The sequence below is a fragment of the Pteropus medius genome, unplaced genomic scaffold, assembly GCF_902729225.1.
Source record: "Pteropus medius unplaced genomic scaffold, Ma_sr-lr_union100, whole genome shotgun sequence".
Taxonomy (NCBI): Eukaryota; Metazoa; Chordata; class Mammalia; order Chiroptera; family Pteropodidae; genus Pteropus; species Pteropus medius.
The window spans coordinates 5,909,063-5,933,712 of NW_024351729.1; the positions used below are offsets into that span (position 1 = coordinate 5,909,063).

Sequence of the window (24,650 nt, forward strand, 5' to 3'; positions counted from 1 at the left end):
ACCTTTCATATTTCTACTTTTTTCACATAAGTAGACAAACTAGCATAAGCAAAGACAAACTAGTCCATTACCTCTTTGGATGGTAAGAATTTGTTGAGCAACCACAGAAAGTACTTCCAAATCAATTCTGTTAAACTCATCAAAGCAAGCCCAGGCTCCACAAGATAACAATCCCTGGGAGAAAACAGTAATGAAAATTTTCAGTTTTTATCTGATTGAATATTACATTGAAATGTTGCATTTTCACTTGATCTTTTCAAGGATTTAATATCCTATTAAAAAAATTGCTATTCATCTTTATCTTAAAAGTGGCGCCTTTTTTACCCCCCAATTCAATATCAATATTCTTCATGAATAAAGAGTTTGATCAACTGGAAAATTTTCCAATTGATTTTTTTAAGCTTTCTGTATATTTTTTGGCATTTGGATGTATACCTGTAATTTCAAAGCCTTTCTAACTTTTTATTTACAAGTTGATTTTATTTGCTTTTTCCATAGGGACTCCATAGAGTGGGTTGTGATAATCCTCTAAATAAGATGACTTCTGTTGCCAATGAGACTGCTTTGTGGTCTGAGGACCCTAAAAGCCAGTTTACATAATTTGAGGCCCTAATTTGCAATCCTAACTCACAGCTGTCTCACAAATATGTGTCATTTGTTCATAAGGAAAAAATGGAAAATCAAGCTTGAGTAGCTTAAATTCAGATTCACTTTTTAAAAAATCGATTCAACAAATATTTGTTGTACTTTCTATAGATTGTACATATATGTGTGTGTTTCATTGAGTACCTGGTACATGCCAGGCATGATGCTTGGCATTTTGTATATATCTTTTATGTAAGGAAATTAAGGCTATAGCATATAAAACATTAAATAATCAGTACTAGTCCACACAGTTGCTACTGGCTGAACTTGGATTTGAACAGTTCAGTCTACTAAAACACACTGGATTGAACATGAACTCTATACACGTCAAAGAATGTAAATTTATTATTCAGAGAAGATTCTATCTGTGACTTTGATCTCTAAAAATACATGATATAATAAAAGGCTTAGAAATCACAGACACTAGAATGCTTATGAAGTCACATACTCATTTTTACAGATTATAAGGCTCATTTTTAATAGAAAGACTGATGTCTTTTTTACTTTGTACTCCCGTTATTTAGCATGATGCTAATACAAAGTGTCTATATAATCAATAACTACTTATTGATGAGAAAATTTAATACCATTCATTATATATATCTAAATTAAAGAATTAAGAATATCATATAGATTCAAAGATTGAGTACTATATATCAGACATTTCTTTAAGCTTAGCTTTCATAATGATTATCAACCTCTTAAATTTTGCTAGTTCTTTTTAAAATAATCGTTACAACAAGGTTATAGATAATTACGGAGAATGATTATAATGGTAATTGGTCATTCAGATGTCTTCTTGGTATTTTAGTCATTATAATTTTGACTTTTTAAAAACTCATATTCTAATTGTTTCAATATCACAAATATAGGTTTGTTTTTTTTTTTTTAATTCCAAGTTTGTTATAAAATGACCAGGCCATATTTCATCCAGGAACATATTTAGCCAGTTTACTATTTTGGGTAGAATTGGTACATTCTTTTTTGTTAGTTTGTTTATTTTTTTAAATGTTAACTTTCTCTGGAGAATTTTTAGAAAAGTAAGATTTACAGTTTTTAAATGTACTTGAAAAATTACAGAAAAATAGAAATAAAACAAGCAGATAAATAATAGAACCCATAATCCCAAATAGAAAATTTTACACTCAATTGCACCACCAAACATTTTAAGGAATAACAAGCTGTAGCAAGAAAGTGCTAAAATGACCAGTTATTCATAGGTTTATAGTAAAGGTCTTTACATCTTAATTCTCCCTTTTACAATCTTACAGTCAGAGTGTGATTCTGACTCAAAATAAGAAAAAAAAGGCACAATACAAATTTCAAGTTCAACAAATGAACTAAAATATGCCTATAAAAATATAATACTGAATTATAACTTGTAAATAACAAGATCTATAGTTTAAGAAGTCTTCAGAGTCCCACAATCTTCACTTGATGTAGTAGTTCTCAAACTTTTATCTGCTCCAGTGTCTTGAAGGGACACTTCTCACTACTATCAGTAAAACTGATTACAGCAGGACTGGAAAGGGAGGTAGAGCTCCTTCCAAGATAAACTTTTGCATAATCCCGCCTCTCGAGAATTGTCAAGATGGTGCTTTAATTTTAAACTTACTTAAACTACAATGTCTTTTACTTGCATTAAATTATGTTTCACTATAAATAGACTTCCTCCCTAAGCAGTTATCATATTGTAAAAAAAAAAAAAAAAAATAGGAGTGTCAATTCAAACCTTAAAGAATTTTCCTAAAGCTAGATAATCCAGCCCATCAGAGCAGTTGAACACGACACATTGTTTGGCTACAGCTTTTGCCAAGTCTTTAGTAGTTTCAGTCTTTCCAGTGCCAGCTGGGCCTTCAGGTGCTCCCCCAAGGTGCAGGTGAAGGGCTCCAAATAAGGTTCTGGAATAAAAGAAATAAACAATCTTTGTAGAATAATGTGATATTTTCATAGACAGCCTAAAAAAAAGGAAAAGTTTAAACAGAGTCAAATTTCTCACTTCATCAATAGTTTCTTCCTTCCCACTAGCCTCTGAAAATCTTTGTGCATTACTTTATCTGTTATTATATTTTACTTCTGTGTATGTATGTGTGTATGTATGGATATATATATCCATATATATATCTATATATATATATATCTATATCTATGTATATATAGATATATATATATATCCAAATTCACTTTTGAAATTCAATGCTGATTTCTAGTCAACATGGAGAATTCAGCTGACCCCAATTCACCCAACTCCCTTACCGCTAGTAAATGGAGACACTACATAAAATAAAACAAATAATAACTTTTGAAGTATGCAGCCATTTTGAAAAAATGAGAAGGAAATCACCAATGAAGAGGGATGAAAAGCTGGAAAGGCAATTAGGTGCTAAAGCTGTAGAGGTGCATATTGTTATGGTATCTGCATAATACAAGTGTGTACATATCCACATAGAAACAGAAAAAAAAAAACCTCAAAACTGAACAAGGTGAGGAGCTAGAATGGATCCGCCTATATCAACCTAGAAGGTTGCGATGTCTTTAAAGGGACCTAAAATTACTCCAGCAACCTACCGGAGAGAGACAAAAAAGAGTCAACCACAGAAGAGACAGGAAGTTGACTCTTTATGCAGGGCCCAGTCAAAGCCTACATTGTTCATGGAGGTGGGGCCAAAATCTCCATTACCCATGGGCACATGAATCCAAAGTGAAAAATTAATGTTAAAATTTTATTCCGGACCAGAGAAAACTCTAGAGCCTTCCTCAGAGAGAAATGTGAAACTGCTCCATATGGACACCTTCACAGCTGAGAATATGCAAGACTAAAGGGCGAAACAACCCCCACTGAAATGAGCTCAGAGCTAAAACTGGAGAGAGATCAAAGTGAAGAGCCAGACTTGCAGTGGCGAAGGCAAAGGTCTGGGAGCGTTACTACCTACATGGTGCTCTGCCCTCTTTGGTATCTCGATGGTTTGTTCGATTAGATTTAAAATAAAAAGCAATAGACATCATAGAATTTTAAGGAAAAAAAAAAAGAAACCAATTTCATAAAAGACAACTTGAAATACATGTAATGAAAAATATAATTATTAAACTTTTAAAATCTCAGCAAACATAAATAGTAGAATAAGCATAAAGAAACAGAGAATTATGTACTAGTTGGTAAATATGAGGAAATCATGAGGAAGATACAGAGATCTAATATAAGAAAAGTTAAGAGACATAGCAGATAGAAATAAGAGAATGGGGAAGGGAAAATTTTACAGACAACAGCTTTAAATTTTCCAGAATTGAAGAAAGACATGAATTGAAAATGCCCCGGGTGGATAGATAAAAATCAGTCCGTATCTAGACACATTGTAGTGAACATCAACAACATAACATCTAACAGCAGTAGTAATAGATGCCAAGAATATCATCATTGAAGAGCTGAAAGAAAATTACTGATCATCTGCAATTCTATATCTAGCTAATCTGTCATTTAATAATTGAGTGAGGACCACCCTCCCAAAAAAACAAGAGGCATTTTTAGATAAAGATGTAGAGCTCGTTACTTGCAGAGCCTCACTAAAACCATAACTAAAAGATGTTGTCTAGTAAGAAGAAAAATTAAGCCAGAAATAAGGCAAAGCAAAAAGCAATGGGGAGCAATGACAATGATAAAATTTTTGGTAAACATATTAGCTGTAAAAATGTAACAGTACATTAGTAAAGCTCTGTCTTAGAATTTTGACTAAAACTCTAAGCTAAGAGCAATGTATGCCAGATCATCTTATCTTATAGTGAAATGGTCACTTACCATAAAGGCACAAGAATTTGGATAGAAAGATTGTAAGTGAGAAGCCAGGAGTGAGGATTTCTTTGGCAAGAGTTGTTTGTGTGTTACGTATTTCCCTCCCTCTCTGTGGAGGAAGAGAGAGCAGTACTTGCCCCTCTCACGAACTGACTGAGAGGGCCTTGGAGAACGATTCAGAAAGCCTGGCACACCACCTGGCCCTGGATTCTGTGGAGCACAGGAACTGGGAGCTGATTCGCAAGTTAAAATATCTAAAGTGAAGAGAATGCCCTGAGACACATCCTGATGGTAGAGTGGGGGAAAATGGAGACAGTAAGGGAGATGTATTCTCACTGCTGGTCAGACATATGTATGTGTATCATCTGGCCAGATCCTGATCCCACTGGAAGTGAGCTAGATTTGAGTCAGGCTGAATGGGACCCTGTGTGGGAGGCCCAGCTAGGACCAGAGAAGACCACAAGGAAAAGGTGTGTGTATGGTGGGCCTCAGACAGAGGCTGAAGTGAAAGTCACCAGCAGCCTGCAAGAGAAGGCATTTTCCACAGGAAGGAGAATCCCTTGAGAGATCTGACATATTTGAGCTTCTGCCATCATTGAGGGCACTTAAGCACAAGAGACGTCACATATAAACCCATCTCTTCCTTTTTTTCTTTCTTCCATCAACCCTCAACACTGGAGGAGCCAAAAGATGAACTATTGAGGGATGGATGCAAAGGACTGGGATAAAAATGACAAAAGATTGACTACATTTACCTTCACAAATGCAGGCCATGAGCTTGTGTGAGGCTCAAGCTGGGGGAGAAGGGAAGTTTTAAATTGAATAAAATAAATTAACTTTGATGTTAGACCTAAAGGGACTTTTGATATCTGGGGGAAAAAATACTATTCATTAATATCTTAGCATAACCAGAAAAATTAGGGAATCTACCTTAAATTTCATCTAGGAAGAATGGGAAAAAAATATTTGCTAGAGCAAGTTTAAAGAACACTGATAAGAAAGAATAAAATTGCTTTCCATTTGCATCCTGAGACTGGTTTCATCAAAAAACTAGTTAAACTAATATTTTTGGAAGAAAATGAAAAAAAAAGTTTAATTATTTAACGATAATTTGGAATACGGATGATGAGAACTTGGAGTTAAAGTAGTTAAAGCACTTTGTTATTCAGAAAAATGATAGAAAAAAATGCAACTATAAATACCTATAAGATATCTAATGGAGATACCCAGTGGGCGTGCGTGTAGTGAAAGCTTACAGGAGAGACTCTGGCTGGAGGTACAGATTTGGGAATCTGTTAACACCTGAGAGTGAATGAGAACATTCAGGAAAGCACAAAACATGAAACAAAACACCACATGAAAATAGAATTCCAGATAATTCTGTGTTTCAGGGGAAGGAACAGGATGCCTCAAATAATCCAAAAGAAAGAGTCGAAAAGTTTCAAGAAGACAGGATATATGAAGAATGTAAAAAACAGCAATACCTGACAATACTTGGAGTTCTAGAGCTGAGAGGAAGAAGCTAGCAGAGAAAGAGAAATTGAAGATCAAGTTGAGAGAATTAAGGGTCTAGGAAAAGAATACAGGACACATTTACTGGGTAGAAGATAATTTGGTACTTTTTTTAGAAATAAGTGGTCTAGGGATGAGTGAAAGTTATTTCCAATATATCTTTAAGTTACTAAGTATACCTGTAACATCTGTCAGTGAGTGGAGTAATAACCAGCCTAGGGGAATTACCCAGGTATTCGTATCCATACCGTAAGCCAGCATTAATCATCTTTGTTTCTAAATGATTTTCCTAGGATAAATCAGATAAAATAAAGTTAGCTTAATAGACATTTAAATAATATGAAATTTCAAGATCTTTTATAAATAATAGTCATATTGTGAACAACATCTTTAAAATTCACTTTTCAGGCATTATTTAATTCAGTAGAAGAATTCAATATCTAATTTTGGGGGATAACTAATTGAAGTCATTGGCTTCAACTTTTTCTATAGAATATCTTTGGAAAATATATTTGTTTTTATCTCTCATATTTTCTTTTTTTTTACTTGCTAACACTTTTAATTTTATTTTTATTAAGGCATAACTGACATAGCATTATAGTAGTTTCAGGTGTACAACATGATTCAGTGCTTGTGTATAAGTTAAATAGCAACTAAATTAAATCATGCTACTAAATTTAAGTAGAAAAATATTTATATATTGTGAAATGATCACAAGTCTAGTTAACATCCATCACCATATATAATTACAGAATTTTTTTTTTGTGATAAGAACTTTAAGATCTATTCTCTTAACAATTTTTAAATATGCAATACAGTATTATTAACTATAATTGCCATACTATACTTTACATCCCCATGACTTATTTATTTTACACCTGGAAGTTTGTATCTTTTGACTCCCTTTACCCATTTTTTTCCACCCCAACATCCACCTCTGGCGACCACCAATCTGTTCTCTGAATCTATAAGCTTGGTTCCTTGGTTCCTCCTGGTTCTCTCCTCCTCCCTCCTACTCCCTCCCTCCTCCATCCCTCCCTCCTCACTCCTCCTCCCCCTCCTCCTCCTCCTTCCTTCCTTCCTTCCTTCCTTCCTTCACAGCCACTTATTCCTTCCTTCCTTCCTTCCCTTTTCTCTTCTTCTCTCTCTTTTCTTTTTCTTTCTTTCTTAACAACAATTTCTCTTTCTTTTTCTTTTCTTTTTAACAACAACAACAACAACTTTAACAACAACAACTTTCTTTTCTTTCTTTCTTTCTTTCTCTTTCTTTCTTTCTTTCTTTCTTTCTCTCTCTCTCTCTCTCCTTTCTTTTTTTTAGACTTCACATATAAGTGAGATCATATAGTACTTGTCTTTCTCTGTGACTTATTTCACTTAGCACAATGCCCTCAAGGTCCACTATGTTGTCAAAAATGGCAAGATTTCATTATTTTTTATGTATGAATAATATTCCATTATTTATATACCACATCCTCATTATCCATTCATTTGTTGATGGACATTTAGGTTTTTTTCCATATCTTGGGTATTGTAAATAATTATGCAATACACATGAGGATGCTTATATTTTTTCAGATTAGCGTTTTTATTTTCTTCAGATAAATATCCAAAAATAAAATTGCTGAATCATATGATAGTTGTATTTTTTTTTTTAGGAAATTCCATATTGCTTTCCATAGTGGCTGCACCAATTTACATTCAAACCAACAGTGCACAACGGTTCCCTTTGCTCCATACCCTCCTGAGCATTTGTTATCTCTTGCTTTTTTGACAATAGGCTCTTTAACAAGTGTGAGGTGGTATCTTATTGTGGTTTTGATTTGCATTTCACTGATGATTAGTGACATTGAGCATCTTTTCATGTACCTATTGGTCATCTGTATATCTTCTTTGAAATGTAAAAATGTCTATTCAGATCCCTTGCTCATTTTTTAATCAGATTATTTGTTTTGCTATTGAGTTGTATGAGTTCTTAATATATTTTGGATATTAACTCCTTAACAGATATATGATTTACAAATATTTTCTCCCATTCAGTAGGTTGCTTTTTCATTTTGATAGTTTCCTTTGCTGTACAGAAGCTTTTTAGTTTGTGTAGTCTCACTTGTTTATTTTTGCTTTTGTTTCCTTTGCTTTTGGCATCAGAGTCAAAAAATCATTGCCAAGACCAATGTTGAGGAGATATTTTCTTCTAGTTTTATGATTTCAGGTTTACATTCAAGTATCTAATCTACCTCAGTTAATTTTCGTGTATGATGTAAGTTAGTGATCTAGTTTCATTCTTTTGCATGTTGCTGTCCAATTTCCCCAATACCATTTATTGAAGAGACTTCTCCTTCCCCATTGTATATTCTTGGCTCCTTAGCTGTAAACTACTATATGCATGGGTTTATTTCTGGGCTCTCTATTCTGTTTCATTGATCTATGTACCTGTTTTTATGTTGTTGTTTTTGCCAATATCATACTGTTTTGATTACTATAACCTTTAAATATAATTTGAAGAGTGTGATGCCTCCAGGTTTGTTGTTCTTTCTCAAAATTACTTAGACTATTCAGGGTCTTTTGTCATTCTGTACCAATTTTGGAATTATTTGTTCTATTTCTGTGAAAAATACCATTGGAATTTGATAGGGACTGCACTGAATCTGTAGATTGCTTTGAGTAGTATAGACATTTCGACAATATTAATTCTTTCAATCCATGAGCATAAAATATTTGTCATTTATTTGTGTTTTCTTCAATTTATTTCACCAATATCTTATCATTTCAGTGTATAGATCTTTCACCTCTTTAGTTAAATTTATTCCCAGGTATTAAATTCTTTTTGATGCAATTGTAAATGAGATTTTTTTTTTAAATTTCTCTTTCCAATAGTTCATTATTCTCCTATATTTTCCATCATTTGTTCAATTTATTTTCACTATAGAGTGAGTATTATCATTATTGCCATTTTATAGATAAGGAAACTGATGCTTAAATAGAGAAAGTGATTTGCCCAAGTCATACATCTGATAAGGGGAGGATCTGGCATTTGAAACAATGTTTCCACAGGCGGAGACTCTAACCACTATACACACTGCCTCTCACATAAGTTTTCAAGGGCTTTGGTTCTTGTATCTCTTCTCCTCTTACCTCATACTTCCCAAGCCTTTCATAAAAGCAAATAAGATGAGAAATTTAGAGTCCAAATCTCGTCATGAGCTCTCTCTTTCCATTCTCAACAGGCCCAACCGTGTCCGGTGTACTAACTGTTCCTGCTTCTCCTGCCTTCCTAGTGGTAACTGCCATCACCATCCACCCGATGCCCTGATCAAAATCTTCCCTCCAGATCATGCTTCTGGTTCCTTCAACTGATCAACTAGAGGAAATTTTAATTACTAAATCAGACTAAATCAGTCTGATTTGCATTCTTTAGATATATCAGGAATCTATAAATGCAACTTTAAACTGACTAGTTTCAACATTTCACAGATTCAGCAAGCATAGTGACTAATTTAAAATGAGTAATTTTTTATAATTACTCAGAATTTGAGTGTGTCTATACGTGTTTATGTATTTCTGTGTAACTATACATTTGGATATGGATTTGGATATAGATTTATAGTTTTTGTAAAGATGATATAGATATAGTTTCAGGCTGCTTTAATCTTCAATGTGGAGAATGCTTGTTTGGATATAGTCAGCAGTCAGCAAAAAATCCTATATTACTGATACTACTTCCCATGCGAACAAGCAAGCACAAATTAAAAAGCTATGAGCCAAAATTGCTATGTAGTAACATTTAGTGATATCACTTACTTGCCAATAGTACCTAAGCTGACTTAACCATTCGAAGTCAGAGTCATCACTAACATTTTTATTAACAAGTACTGTGAGGACATCTCTGGCATGAACATCCAGTACCACAAGGGCTCCCAGAGTAACACGATTCTGCTTGGACAGTTTGCCACGGACCAAGGTGACGATATCATCGATTTGTTTGTTACATTTTTCCAAGTATTGCTGAAGAGCCTGAAGGAAAAATAAGATATGATTACTTAATGTAATCAAAATCATTTTGAACCAAAACACTTTGAACTAGCATGTACACAAAGTATTTTCTACATTTTATCATAATTTTCCATATGACATAATTTTAAAATAATTCATTTTTCTTACCACAAAGATATCAGGTGAACAAGCCTCATCTGGCCGGATATCATGAACATATGTGGTTTGCATCTACCCAACAACCTTTCCTTTCCTATTTGCACTCCTCTAGGTTCTGTAGTTCTTTTCACTAGTCTTAGTAGACTCTGGGTATGCCAATTTGAAGCTATTCAAGTCTTCATCCCCGCTGCTGCCAGAGACGAGTAGAGATAAAAGATAGACAAGGAAAGAGACCGCAGCAGCAATAAAGCCCTGAGATCTTAATTCCAACTGCTCCATCTTAGATCCCACAAGTCCTTCTAGTACTCTTGTGTAAGATATCTGAGTTGGATTCGTGCCACTTGAAATGTAAAGATTTTAATAAACAAAACATCTATTTAATATTTTAGTTTATGGTGAGCTAATGCCAATTCTAAGGACCAGACTTGCTTTGAGGTCTGTTTTCTAGTGGGTAAATCTAATTAGTAAGTTTAAAAAAAAAAGAAAAAAGAAAAAAAGAAGGTTAATGAAAATCAAATTAGAATCACTGAAAATGGCTGTGTTTAAGGGAAGTGTTGATGTGCTACAGCAGGCTGCTGTGGTCCCTTTCTCCACTCCAATAATATTTAATAAACATTATGCACTAATGAGTTTATTTCACTCCTCTGGGGCCAGGTAAGTGGTAGCAATGAAACTAAAAATGAGGATTTCCAAGAATGAGAAAAAGTTTAACAGATATAGTCAGAACAGTAACTTATTTCTCTATGGTGTACTTTTCTTATTCTTTGACATATTTTATCTCTCTTTTTATTTTATTTTAAGGAAGTCATTTTTTCAAAAGTTTGGTGCTTGAACATTATTTCATTTATATGATTTCATGATTAATTACTATTAATTTGCTTCATAAGTAGTGAAAAATAAACTTTTGTTCCATCGTATTTAAATAACCATGTGTCTAAATTCTTGGAGCTGGTTAGTGAATTTAAGTGTATCAAATATACAAATTAGTAAGAACAGTTTTGATCCTAGAAACAAAAGCTATGCCAGTTGGTGCATCTTAGTTTCCTCATCAATAAAATCAGGATCTCTGAAAGCTCTACCAGATCTCACATTCTGAAGTTCAACACAAAACATGTTTTAATGTAATATTTAGACCTGACAGTACAAATCATATGTTTATAAGAATTTATAGCTATTTACACTAGCAGAATGTATTTTCCTATGCTAGAAAAACAGATTTAGAACTAAAATTTAGCTTCAAACTGTGGTAAACTGAGTTCTTTAGGAACTATATTATATGAATGAGAATTCAGATAAACTAATTTGAAAAAATCATAATAGCGATACAATTTTTGTTATATTTTATTCCCTATAAACCATTCTGTACAGAAAGCTAATAAACCTGAAGATAAAACTACTATTATATACAGCCAAGATAAACATTATCTGGAATCAAATATTTTTATTATACCTCGATCATTCTACATATACATGATACACTGACTCAAAATCATATCAATATTTGCAATATCCCAAGCTCTGTGTCTGTGGTGAGTCTTTCATTCATTTTATCAGCCTTGTAATGCCTCATACTGACTAGTTCCACAATCAACATTCATTGAATAAATAAATGGGAACAGATCCTGATGTGTCACAGGTTTCTGGCAGTGTGACAGTATAACAAGGTGCTATTATAGCATCAATCTCCAGACAACTTGGGATGTTTGCAGAGAATGGAAGTGTCCAGAGCTGCCGAGAGTTTCCAGCTGCTTAACCACAAAGTTATCAGTTTCAAATGTGAACCACACATTAATTAGGAGAGAAATTACCAACACATAGAATACTAAAACATATGCTAGCCTCCCATGATAGAACCATAGGCAGCGGATGAAGGGCATACTGAAGCAGGGTAATCACAAGCGGATGAAAAAGAAAAGAATTAATTTTTAAGGGCATGTATAAAGTTTAATTTCATACCATAAAACAGCTATGAAAGCACCATAAAACACAGTAGAAGAGGGCAATCAGGCAAGGAACACTAATAAGCATAACTTGCTAAAATTGCTAAGCTATCCTTTCAAAGGACCTCGAGTCTATGAAGCTGCGTCACCCTCGAGGTGCAATTCTCATTTTGGCTTTCTCTGTGAATGGCTTTGTATCTGCACCATATTACATGAATGGGAAAAAAAAATGAATAGACTAACAAAAGAGTAAATAAATAACTTCATCTCAATATCAGCAGATATCATTGTAAACCAAGGAAACTATTTGTATCTGTATGCAATATGGTAAGAATTATAGGCAGGTAGTTTTGAGCAGAGGACAGTGACATTGAAAAAGGAGTGACCTAAACTGCATGTCCCTTGAGATTCAAACTATGTTTGCAAGTTAAGTAGAAGCATAAGAATTATAGTTTACACTTTAAAGCTCTACCGCAACTCTTACCTGTTCCAACCTTTCTGAAGTTAAGACCAGAAAAAAAATGTAGTTTTGACAGAGGGATAGAGATTTGATAAACACTACATTTAAACTGAAAAAAAAAAATGGATGATATACACATTTGGCTGATTTGCTCACATTTGGTTTTTGGTAATGAAGTGGGTGGTTTGGGGGCAGTGGGCAACAAGCAAGGTGGGAGATTCAGGAGCTACATGTTCCCCTTAGTAGCCCACAATGGTGATGGAGGAATCTTTTTGTATGGGAAAGTTGGTGAGTAGTAGCTTAAAAGTAATAAAATAAAATAAAATGAATTCTCTAGACTCACTGAGGAAAAAGAAAAATACACAAGCGATGAGACAGCCAAGAGTCCAGAAGTAACCCCAAGGAAACCACCATTCCCCAGTGGTATGGTTTTCATGAAGAAAGACTTTTTTGTAAAAATCCCTGACTTCCTGCGTGATGCCCTATCCTTTCCCACAGAGGAGAAATAAGTGAACAGTTGGTAAGTTGGAGTGTACTAAGCATGTGTTGGTCAACTCTTTCCTCTCTGGGGTCTGCCTGTTTACAGAGAACATGAGTCTCTCTCAAACTCTAACACTCAATAATACCTTAAAGACAACAATATCAAACTCTATGTCAAAAATACATTTCAAACTTATAGTTGTAAACAAAAGACATACAATTTCTAGATTCCATGTGGTCCTTCAGTCAACTGAAAATTGACCTGCTTGAAATCCCATCTCAAGAATAAGAATGTTGCACTGAATGCAGTTTCTGTTTCAGTTAATAACAGTAAGCCAATTCATAGTATTACTAAATTCATATATCCAATATATTAGAATTATTAAAATTAAGCATCATTCAAAATATTAATATTTATTTAAAAGCAATACATTAAAAATAAAGATGAAAATAGTAGAAATGAGTCAACTGATACCGTGTCTTCATAGCATAGTTTTACTCAAGGCATAAGAGAGAATTATATTACATATTTCCTTCTAACCTTTCTGAGTTTAGGAAGTATTTTAGTCCTATTATCACTTTATTTTTAAAGGTACAAAAATGTATATAATAACAATATTGAGTCTCAAGTACCCTTGACTTTTTGAGTGGATTGTCTTTATTTATAATAACTTTTGAAAAAAAATGCTGACAAACCTGAGGATAATAAAAGCTTACCTCTTGCCCTGCTGAAATTGCTGTTTGTACTTCTACTGTCCAAAAGGTTTGGGATACACAGAGAACCGTCTGTCCAGGCCAATCTCTTACCCAGTTAATTCGTTCATACTGTGTATAGGCAAAAATTGCTTCTTTAATTACCTAATTGAGAAAGAAAATGCTAAAGATGAACAGTTTCACACTGGAACATTCTATATGATAAAAAGCTAAATGCATAAACAGATTAACTCATACTGCTCAACTTCTTATAACATCTTAGCCAATAATGAAGACTCAAGGTATGTGATATTAAGCTATTTAAATTCAAGTTTATTCATATACCTGTGAGCAAAACAAATATACTACATATTTTGCTGATAGACAATCAATTTGTGTGAATCACATTATATAAAATATTTATTTGACCAATTGTAGCCAAAAATATTCTAAATACATTTGGATTGAAAAGGCACAAGCAATTTTATTGCAAAACATAACTTCAAATACTTCCAAAAAGAGATCCATCAAATTCATAGATAATAATTTTCTTTGAACTTAGAACCCAATTCAGCCATGTGCATATATGTACATGCACACAAAGGCAAACCACACAATTTCTCTAAAGTTCCTCCTGTGTTTGCAGATCTTGCTTACTCTCAGTTCTGTAGTTTGATGCCCAAGGCAATGATGACAGGGACAAATGTATAATTCATTGATGGAAAGTTGAGAGCTATACAATCAGGAAGTCTAATTCATGTACTTTGCTACATATGTTTCCAGTGGACTGATAAATCCACTTTTTCTACCAGCCATCAGTGAGAAACATTCTAATCTGTTATATGTATCAATCAAGAATAGTAACATCACTTGTGAGGTGACATCCATTTTAATGTTTGAATCTCGGGGGGAAAATATAAAAATTGGATTTTTCTGAGAAATATATAAGGTTGGGTGAACCTTTCAGAATTTCTAGTCTGGCTAATATATTTATGGAATTCAACAAGGATGAAGAACACTGGCTATTGGTAATAGAGAAAAAATTTAAAGGCCAGGGAAGCTACAGAAAGAACAGGTAAAAATGAGCAACCAAGAAATGGGAGGAACATAAGAAAGAAAGTACAGTAGATATCTGCCAAGGATGGAATAACTATGTATTCTAGAAGGACACTGTGGGGAAAACAAGAGGAAGACATTAAAATCTAAATCACAAATTTCTATATAGTGGATGAAGAGAAATATGATTATATATTATGTGTAAAATATTTTATGTATGCCATATATAAATAAATATATGTAAATTATATATTATTTGGGGGTAGCAAGTTACATCAAACCTACAATAATCCAGAAAGATAAAGGGGCAAAGATGCCAAGAACATGACTCTTTCATCATTTACAAAAGAGTCAAAATTCGCTTAATCTAGACATGCAGTAAGTAGTGTTCAAGCATGCAAATAAATATAGCAGCACAAAAGTAACACACATATCTCCTATCTGTAGTTTTTATATCACATTTGCTTGCATATTTCACCAACACAAAGATACACATGGACATTTGGGGAAAATATTTCCTACATAATTCCTTGCCTCCCATCTTACTGTTCCAAAATGGCAATCGAAATATTTTCTTTAAGCACTTTGACAAACAAAATTAAAAGAATAGTTGAAATAGTACCAGATATGCCTAAGATAATGAGTTTTCACTGAATAGTTGAAATAGTACCAGATATGCCTAAGATAATGAGTTTTCACTGAAGACATCAATTAACAAACCAAACAACCCAATTCAATGTTGCTAAGTAGTGGTCAAAGTAGAATTCATTTACATTGCTAACAACTACAAATTGGGAATGCTATTTGTCAATACCTATCAAAGCCTATGACGGCTCATCCTCTTTGGCCCAGGGGACCACTATATGAGGAGTTATCATAAGCAAATAAGTAATTCAATCAAATAAATCAGCTATATATATAAGGATGTTCATTATAAGTTAATTCATAATAGGAAGAAATGGGAAACTGCCCAAAAGATTTTATGACTACTGGAAAATATTATGTAAGCAGATATTAAAACTGTATTTAAGAAGAGAAAGAAGTATTAAGACTTGTGATATATATTAAAAATCCAGATTCCAATATATTTTTTAATTATGTGTGAAATAATCTGAAAAATTAATGAAAACTGTTGTTGATTAGAGCTTGATGCCATATTTCCTTCGCATTCTTGCCTTCGGGCTCCCTTGCTCAACCATTATTTTTATCCTTGATACAGAATTCGAATGCTAAGTTCACATTATATTAAAAAGTAAATTTAAGTGCTCAATTAATCTCTATTTGTTGCCATAACTTGAAATTTTGTACTTGCAAAGATAATTACAAATGATTGAGTTGATAAAGTTTTTTGAAATGCACAAAATATGAGGTTGGCATTAATTGTAGGACATATATATGATTTTCTAACATTCTGGTACATATTTTGTATATATACAGAACAAAAGGATCATAAAAGGAACATACATGTCGAGGAGATTGATGTGAAACTGTAGAGAGGCTTTCAAGACAAGACTAAAGGTAGACCATGCAGACCAAAGTGTGTCTAATTAATGATAAAAGCACTAGCATGTAGCTGTGAGAAATGAAACAGACTCATGACTAAAACTCAAGTTTTCTATCGTATGGATGGTATTTTGTACCACTTTTCAAGTGGATCACTATAAAATTAATATCATAGACCACACTTTGCCTTCAAGCTATTATAATTGAATTGCTAATTCATGACTCAACTTCTGTTTAAATAACAGGGTATTTATCAATGATACATTAATTTTCTATCATCTTTAGAAATAGTAATAGCTACCTTGTGGATGGATTTAATCATAACTCTCTCTAACTCAAGCAACCACTTCTCCACTTGACCTCTGGCTTTGACTGTTGAAATGGTCTCTATGAGTTCCACAATCTCTTCTTCACTGCTCTTCATGTGAGTGATGTCTAAAGTTTCTGTAAATTGTACCTTTGCAATTCCTTCAAAACATTTCTTCAAGTGAGGTTGCACCCTGTCAGGAAAAAAATAAATGTTTAAGAGAATTAACCAAATTAAAAAGTAATTCCTTAAATATTGGTGTTCTTTGCGCCTCCAGTTTTCAATCAAAACGTATAAATGTTCATTATGTGTTAGTCCCCCGGCTAGATGCTGCTGGAGATAAAGTGCTGAGGGGAAAAAAAAGACAAAATCTTGTCCTACATGGATTATACAGCTCAGCAGAAGGTCAACATTAAGTCAATAATCACAAAAATATCTATAAAATTACAATTATAATAAGAGCTAAAGAGGAGACATCGATGAGGCTTTATTTCCAACACAATGAATCAAAAGATTTCAAAGTAACATAAGGAAGAAATACACCTTGACTAACAGATAATAATACACTAATGTGAAGAATTTTCAAATGCACAAAAGTAGCCACTTCAACTAGCATCTTCAGAGTCTGCTTGCAAATTATGAACTAAATTTAGTGCTTTAAGTACTTTACAATTTCTAAGTCAATTGCTTTGAAGTAAATCAACTTTAGTCTTCTCATTGTAATATAATTGGAATTGACTAAACCTTTCATTTTTGGCATATTAGCAATAATCAATTGAATGCATCTTTCAAATGGGCAAAAAAGAAGCAGAGTAGAAAAACTAGATGGAAATCTGAGCCTAAATTGATCTCTTTGTCTGGATTACTTGTCTCCTACTTTGAAGGCACGCGACACAAAATTAATTAATTTGTTTTAACAAATACCTATTCACAGTTCATTGTATACTAGACTCTTCTAAGGAATCAGGACTCAGCATTGGGAGAAAAAAAAGCAGTCAAAAATCTCTGCCATAATAGCACTTATATTCTGCTAGAGGCAATCAAACAGCAAACAAATAAAGTACATTATTGAGTAAGACTGATGTTAAAAAGTATGCCAAAGGAAAATAAGGCCAAGAAGGTGTTTCAGAAAAGATGGCTAGGGAGTGATGAAAGGGGTTGCCATTTTAAATAGAGTAGTCAGAAAAGTCCTCCTGAGTGGCAGATATTTGAGCAGGTTTCCACAAACACCTACAGAAGGTAAAAGGAGTCTCATGGATATTTGTGTAAGGAGAATCCTAGGCAAAGAGAACAACAGTACAGTGAGGGAGGAGGTTGCCCCTTTCATGGGGGAATTGCAAGGACTGTAGCAGAGTGACCAAGAAAAAAACTAGTGGGGGATGAATAGAAAGGATAATTGGAGGGGGAGGCACCTGTGAGGGTCATTGCATGCCATTGAGGGCAATAACTTTTATTCTGAATGTGATGTAGAAGAGTGATGTGTTCTGAAAATATCTGTAAGGGAATATATGTTAAAATAATAAATCCACTCCAAGATTCATCGCATCTGGAAAAATATCATGCAGTGATACTATGTTTTTAATAATTATTTTAAGTTGACTATTGATAATACTTACAATAGTCTTTTTAAGAATTATTACATAAACATAATTATACATATTTATTTATATTCTGCCTTATTCTAAAAATTAAATTTAGGCAGATGAATTTAGCCATGCTATATATGTAAGTTACTTACCTAGTGGGATCTTTAGTCTCAGATAGTATCTCAAGAAGTTCATCATTAGACAAGAAAAAGAATCTGGGGAAGAAGAGACGTTTCTTTTCCAAATATTCATTAAGTCCTTTGAGAATGAGTTCCAAAAGTTCATTAGATTTTTTCAGCCTTTCCAGCATTCTCTCAATAGTTACAACTGTCAGAACATGTTTATCCTAAAAATAAGGGAAAACGAACACTCAACTCAAAAATATTAGATACTAAGTTTATTTATATTCACATAATATTTGAGATTGCCTATTTTATCAAACAAGTTATACAAAATTTAAAGTAAATGTTTATTTTTAAAAAGTAGTATTGTCTAGTCTATGCCTCTTTAATTATGTAAGAGTCATGTTGACTTGATACTCAGTGATGTTCACAATTTCTCATTCTAAGTTGAAAAATGCGAGAAACAGAAAATGAGCAAGGGGTAGAGGGAGTGAGAGGGAAGAGGGAGAGGGAGCAAAACAAAGGAGGAGGAGGAGAGAGAGAGAGAGAAAAAGAAACACTGTCTGAATTCAAGGATGGGTGATCCAAAATTGTATGAGATATGTTTGTCTTTTATTCTTTGAGGAAAAGTATTCTAAAAAGATATCATCGATATAATTATCATTTTGAATATTATTGCTATCAATAATAATAAAACAACACAGTCTCTGTCCTTATAATTGTAGATTAAAAAGTAAGCATTTGGGGTGGGGAGGAAGGAGTTTTTAATAAGATCATACGTTATAAATACCTGCATTTGGAACTACATTATAATACTCTGCTTGCTGAAGGATCTAAGTTCAAGGTGTGTTCTTCCTGAACTTTCTAGAGACTAAGACTCTTCTACCTTTAAGGCACGAGTTTCTAAACATTCTATCTATCGCATGAAAAAGTGTCACTGTGAGCTGTTTGCTCTAAAGTGATTCAAATACAATCAGGTATTTTTTTCTTTTTTAAGTTTTCTTTCACGCTGTGGGATTCAAAATAAGAATTATAACCAAAAGCTGATCTTAAGAACTGATATTTTTAAAAAGTAAATAGTTTATTGATTTCTCAAAATATCCATACAATGAATCACTGGGTTTATGAAAATCTTTAGAAATACACATTAAAATACAAGCTAGAAGTATTTGAAATAAAATTCTTTTTCCTCTCTTTTTTCTTTAACACATGATTGATGTCATCTGAGTCTAGTCTTGGTCTTATAATTTCAACTCAGTGTTCACCATTGACACCAATGACAAAGTAAGAGAAGTTCTTAACTAAATAAACTTAAAGGTGTGAGGTGCTAAACACATTAGAGATTTAAATCACCAGGCCAAATAATAAACCTTGTGAGAAGGTACCAGTACATTTATTAATATTAGTAATAGGGCATTTTAAAAAATTTATATAAAATTAGATCAAGATTGTTAAAAATTAAATATAGAATTTCAAGATTATCTAATTAAACTTATTTGGGGTACTCAGCGATGACTGAGAGATCAACCAAACCTGTCAGCTGGAAATTGTTTCATACAGAAATTTTATTGTATTACAGTAGTCTCTAAAATATGTTTTTGTCAATATACTTTGAATGTGGCTGAAAAGGAAAGATATAATTTTTTTCTTTGTTTTGAATTACAATGATGTAGCTTAGAAACTAATTTAATCAAGGAACAAAATAATTCTCATTAATACCTGTTTTCTAAATAAAAAAAGTTTGTATGAAATACGCAATATATATTAGATACACTTATCTTTAAATATATACGATTTTTAAAAGGCATTTTATTATATTTCCTAACAGTTGCGAAAAAAACATTTGTTTTAAATAAATATTTTTAAGAAACACACACAAAAAGAAAGCACGACAGAGACTCAGGTCATTTATTTAAATGTGCAAATCATTCAGTAAAGCATAGACTGGTACTCCTAAATACAAAACCAAAAGTGTTCTTAGAGTGCCATCTTCTGGAAAAGCTTACCTTTGTTTGTTGAGGGAAAAAAAAAAAGCTGAATGGTTGTTAATAAATGTGAAAAACCCTTTCATGAATTACTAATACTTGTTTTATTCTTAGCTAATTGATTGGAATGTTGCTATTTGAATCTAAGATTTGAAAGCTAAATAAAAAAAAATCAGTTATTTAAACAACGGTTTGTATTTCTTTCCCTAAATATTATAATTACAAAAGATATACCTCTGGAAACACTTAGCATTCTAGTAAAAAATTTTTACTTGAATTCCTGAGATCAAAACTATTTAACCAGTTTGGCTCAATGACTCTGAGCCAGATATGCTAGTTCTAAATGAAAATAGGGAATAATCTATGTGCCTTTGTATAATGGACATAAGAAACATATATGAAAATAATCATCTCATGACTGGGAACTAAGCTACCTTCACTCTTTCCATGAGAAGGTGAACATAACGAAGATTGCGTCAAATCAAGGAAAGCACAGAGCTGGTTCCTAACCCACGTTGCTCCTTATTACCAGTGTCACTGTAGGTCATTTACTGAATCCGAGTCTCTCCTATCTTTAAAATGGGAATAAGAGCTCTCCCTCAAGGTTGTTATGAGTACCAAATTAGATAAAATATTTGAAGCACTTAATATGGTTCCTAGAACACACATAAACTTGAAACTACTCTTTTATTTTCCCTTCCATAACTATCTCTTGAAGAGAAAGAGAAAGACCGACAGATAACACTTTTGGGGAAAATGAGGCACCTATATCATTCAATCAGTTTTATAGAGTTAAAATGGACATTTTATAATCTGCCATGCTTCAGGTAAGGTTTTTATCATAGTAAAATAAAACTGGCTGTAAGTCCCTTTAAGCACTGCCATAAAATCCTGGTACAGAGTAGGTATTCCAGAACTATTTGTTGAATGCTTGGGTGAATGAAGGATGAGTTAAGCTTGTAAACATACAGAGGGACTCAAGGAACACATAACCCTCCATGTTGTACCAGGCTGGTACTTATTAGCTGTTTTCTTAGGACAGAACAATAAGATGTTATAACAGGAAGCTATTAGAAAATTGGAACTACATAGGATTCCCTTGATACTTTAATTACATTCTATCCCCTGGAGGAGAAGAAAAGGAATTATTAACTGTCATTTTTTTGGTTGAGGAACAATTATACAGATTTTGTGTGTCTTCTTTTACTTTATAAGTATCACCACTCTTACCACCACAAATGACAATCTCGTGGTTGATTTACACTACTAAATCAAATGCTTATGATATCAGGGGCCTGGAACTTTAATTTGGGTATGTAGAGAGAGCATTGTAATTACTGCTGCCAGGAAGCTTCACAGAAAGTACAGTTTCAGACACTTCATGGAATTAATCTCAAGCTAGTTCAATAAACTTCTAGAAGCGTGAACTTCCTAATCAGAAATCCCTGGACAACAGAGTGGTAAGATCCTCATTAAACCTTTTAAGCCCTAACAAGGGAAATGTGGGTTCACTAAGTAGACATATAAGCTCCCTTACAACTTTGTGATCTTTGTGACCTCACCTGGAATAAAAATGTTTTCAAAACCCAAGATAATTTTAGGCTTAATCCAGATCTTAGGGCCCATGCATTTAAAATAAAATTTTCAGAGGTTTTTCATAAAGAAACTTAGAATTCTTAAGAACTAGCAATAATTGAAGGATCCATCTCAGTTCAATTATTCATTCACTCAACAAATATTTATCAAGGGTCTGCTATGTGTCAGGCACTGTTCTTAGCACTTGGGGCACAACAGTGAACAAAACAGACAAAGATCCCAGCTTCCATGGGGAGACAGACAACAAATAATAAACATAACAGTTCATAAATCATATAATAAGTTAGAGGTGATGGATGCTACAAATAAAAAAGGGGAAATTAGAAGTGCCAGGAAAGGCAAAGGCAGGTTTCTATTTTAAATAGGGTGTTCAATGTAAGACTCTTTATAAAGGTAATATTCGAGAAAAGAGTTCAAGGAAGCAGAGACGTCAATTAGCTCCTCAGGTGTTTGGAGGAAGAGCCTTTCAGGAAGAGGGTCCAGTCAGGGCAGAGGCTTTAGGGCACAGTGTGTTTGAGATGTGTGATTAAAAAAAAAGAAGAAGAACAAAAAGGAAGCCAGTGTGGCTAGAACAGAGTAAGTAAAGTGGAAAGTTATAAGGACAGAGAGGTAAAAGGTACAGTGAGCAGATCAAGAACTTCCTGTTCAGTGAAACTATTGATAGGGTCCCATACAGAAACATTCCTCGGATACTAAGATATTTCAACTAGCAAAATGGAGAGTTGGAAAGCAAAATTGTGAGTAGTTTATTGAGTGAATTAGTGAAAAGTGTCATTCTCATTTCATTTTTACTCGTTAATTCCTAGATCCATGTACTCTGCCTATGGGAAAAGCCATATATTTGGATCTGGTAGAGAATATATACTATATATTCTCTAGAACAGCACCCTAAACTCACAATCTATTGTCTTGCTGTTGGTACAGCAACTGAGTCTTCAACATGAGACATTCCACTTTTTATAAGGTCAATGCACACATTAGGACCGGTAAATCTCATGAATGTCAGTCAATTGATTCATTTCTCTTGTAATATAAGTTGCTTAGCAGAAGCAATGTTACGTGGGACCTGTGACAATAAGTCATTCAGTAAGTCGGTGAATGACAGTGTTCACAGAAGCTTGGGATAACGAAGGAGAAATCTATCTGGTACAGACAAATCACTGCCCTCTTTTATGTTGAAAGAGGTCCAATGTATTCAATTTCTTCTAAAGGGTTGCCTGGTCCCTTCAAGTGTGATGCTGTATCAGAAGCATCGTGTTAGTTTCTGCTGTTGGCAGTTTGGGCATTCGGCAGTGTTGGTAAAAGGTAGCCAATGATGATGAGTCGTTCCATAATTTCCATCTCGGCCATCATGACTTCTTTGTTTATAACCAGAGTGACCATGTGTCCCAGTTTCAAGAAGAGAGTTCTGGTTTATGCTTGTTTTACTGGCCTTCTTATTAATTGCTTTAACACTCAAACGTTCTCCAGTCTGGGCAATGTTATTATTATTTTATTCATATAATTCATAGTTCATTGTGCATACACTGGCATATGCTGGGTGACATTCACAAACTAGATCAAGTGGTCAACTATATTAAGTGCCTCCTTTTGCAGTGCTTTTTTTTTTATTAAACATTTACACAAAGAACAAATATACTAATATTCTAGTCTATCTGTGATCCCTTATACATTTTCCCCAGACCTCCTTTGTTACCGAACTTTCAGTCTTGTTTCTTCTAAGTCCTTGATCGTGCAGCCAAACTGTTTGCTCCTAATATTTTTATTGAAGGTGTGCCCACTAGAAGGATTACCTTCCTACTGCCCCCTAAGTGGGACTGTAATTTCCATTTCTGGGTCATACAAGCCTATTTCACAGAAACATCTATAAACCATCTCTAATTTATTTAAATCATATCAAGGATTTTCTGGCATTTCAACTTCATTTAGGTAGGCCATTATGGGAACCAGGTTTTGGTCAAAAACAAAACAAAATACATAAATAGACCATTCTCATCTCCTTGATTAGCACATTAAAACCAGTATCTCTAGTAACTGCATTCACATCAATACATTTGACTGCCTGTAACTTAGGGTCTTTCCTCCCTGGACAAGCACCATTACAATACATCGCCTTCCATATTCCTCAGGCTTCTGACAAGGCTTCTGACAAGGCTTCTGGCAAGGAAGGCTCTGCAGTGTGAGGATCAAGGTACTCAGTTAGTCAAATCCACCCAAATGTCCCCATTCCTAAATCTCGCCATCCTACTCTTTGTTAATAAGTAAACTACCTTTCACATAAATCTGGCAAGTCTGTGAATTAAATTACATCGTAATTTGGCAACTCATTCAATCAGAGTCTGACTGATTTTTGGCTATGTCAAACTTGTAGCTGTGAGATATGAAGCTCTTTGATGGCAATCACAGAAGCTCCTTGGTCCTCTGATTGTATCTTAAGCAGAGAATTTAAACCCTGAATTATGACATTTCTTTCTTTAATTTCTCCAGTGTTTAGAAAAAATTCAGCACACCTCATATCCATCAGATTTCAAATTCCTACTATACTGACCTATTCCAGTAGCCACTTGGTCCACCAAAGCTTCATCTCTATAAAAGACTTTTCATTTCAGGAAACTAAGACCATAATTTGGGTAAGTGACTTTGCACTGCATGCCAGGTACCACCAGTGTTCCATTTTCAAAGGGTAACTAGATTTTTACTACCCTAAAATCCAAAGGGTCATATAAACAATCCTAGATCTTATCCTTGAGGTTCTGGTATTCTTATTCTTAGTTCAGTGCGGAATCTTTCTAGGTACATTAAGCAAAAAAGAGATTTAACAGAGGGAAT

General features: G+C 33.7%; 1 protein-coding gene across 1 annotated transcript in view; it reads right to left on the reverse strand.

The window, feature by feature from the left end:
• The window catches only part of DNAH7 (dynein axonemal heavy chain 7), a 208,265-nt gene that overhangs the window by 125,868 nt on the left and 57,747 nt on the right, over window positions 1-24,650 (reverse strand). The window contains exons 20-26 of the mRNA XM_039844299.1: window positions 18,271-18,464; window positions 16,527-16,725; window positions 13,691-13,831; window positions 9,743-9,955; window positions 6,124-6,233; window positions 2,378-2,546; window positions 72-174 (exon numbers count right to left, since the gene is read on the reverse strand). Of these exons, the coding sequence (XP_039700233.1) occupies window positions 72-174; window positions 2,378-2,546; window positions 6,124-6,233; window positions 9,743-9,955; window positions 13,691-13,831; window positions 16,527-16,725; window positions 18,271-18,464 (1,129 nt within the window). The remainder of the gene's footprint in view (window positions 1-71; window positions 175-2,377; window positions 2,547-6,123; window positions 6,234-9,742; window positions 9,956-13,690; window positions 13,832-16,526; window positions 16,726-18,270; window positions 18,465-24,650) is intronic.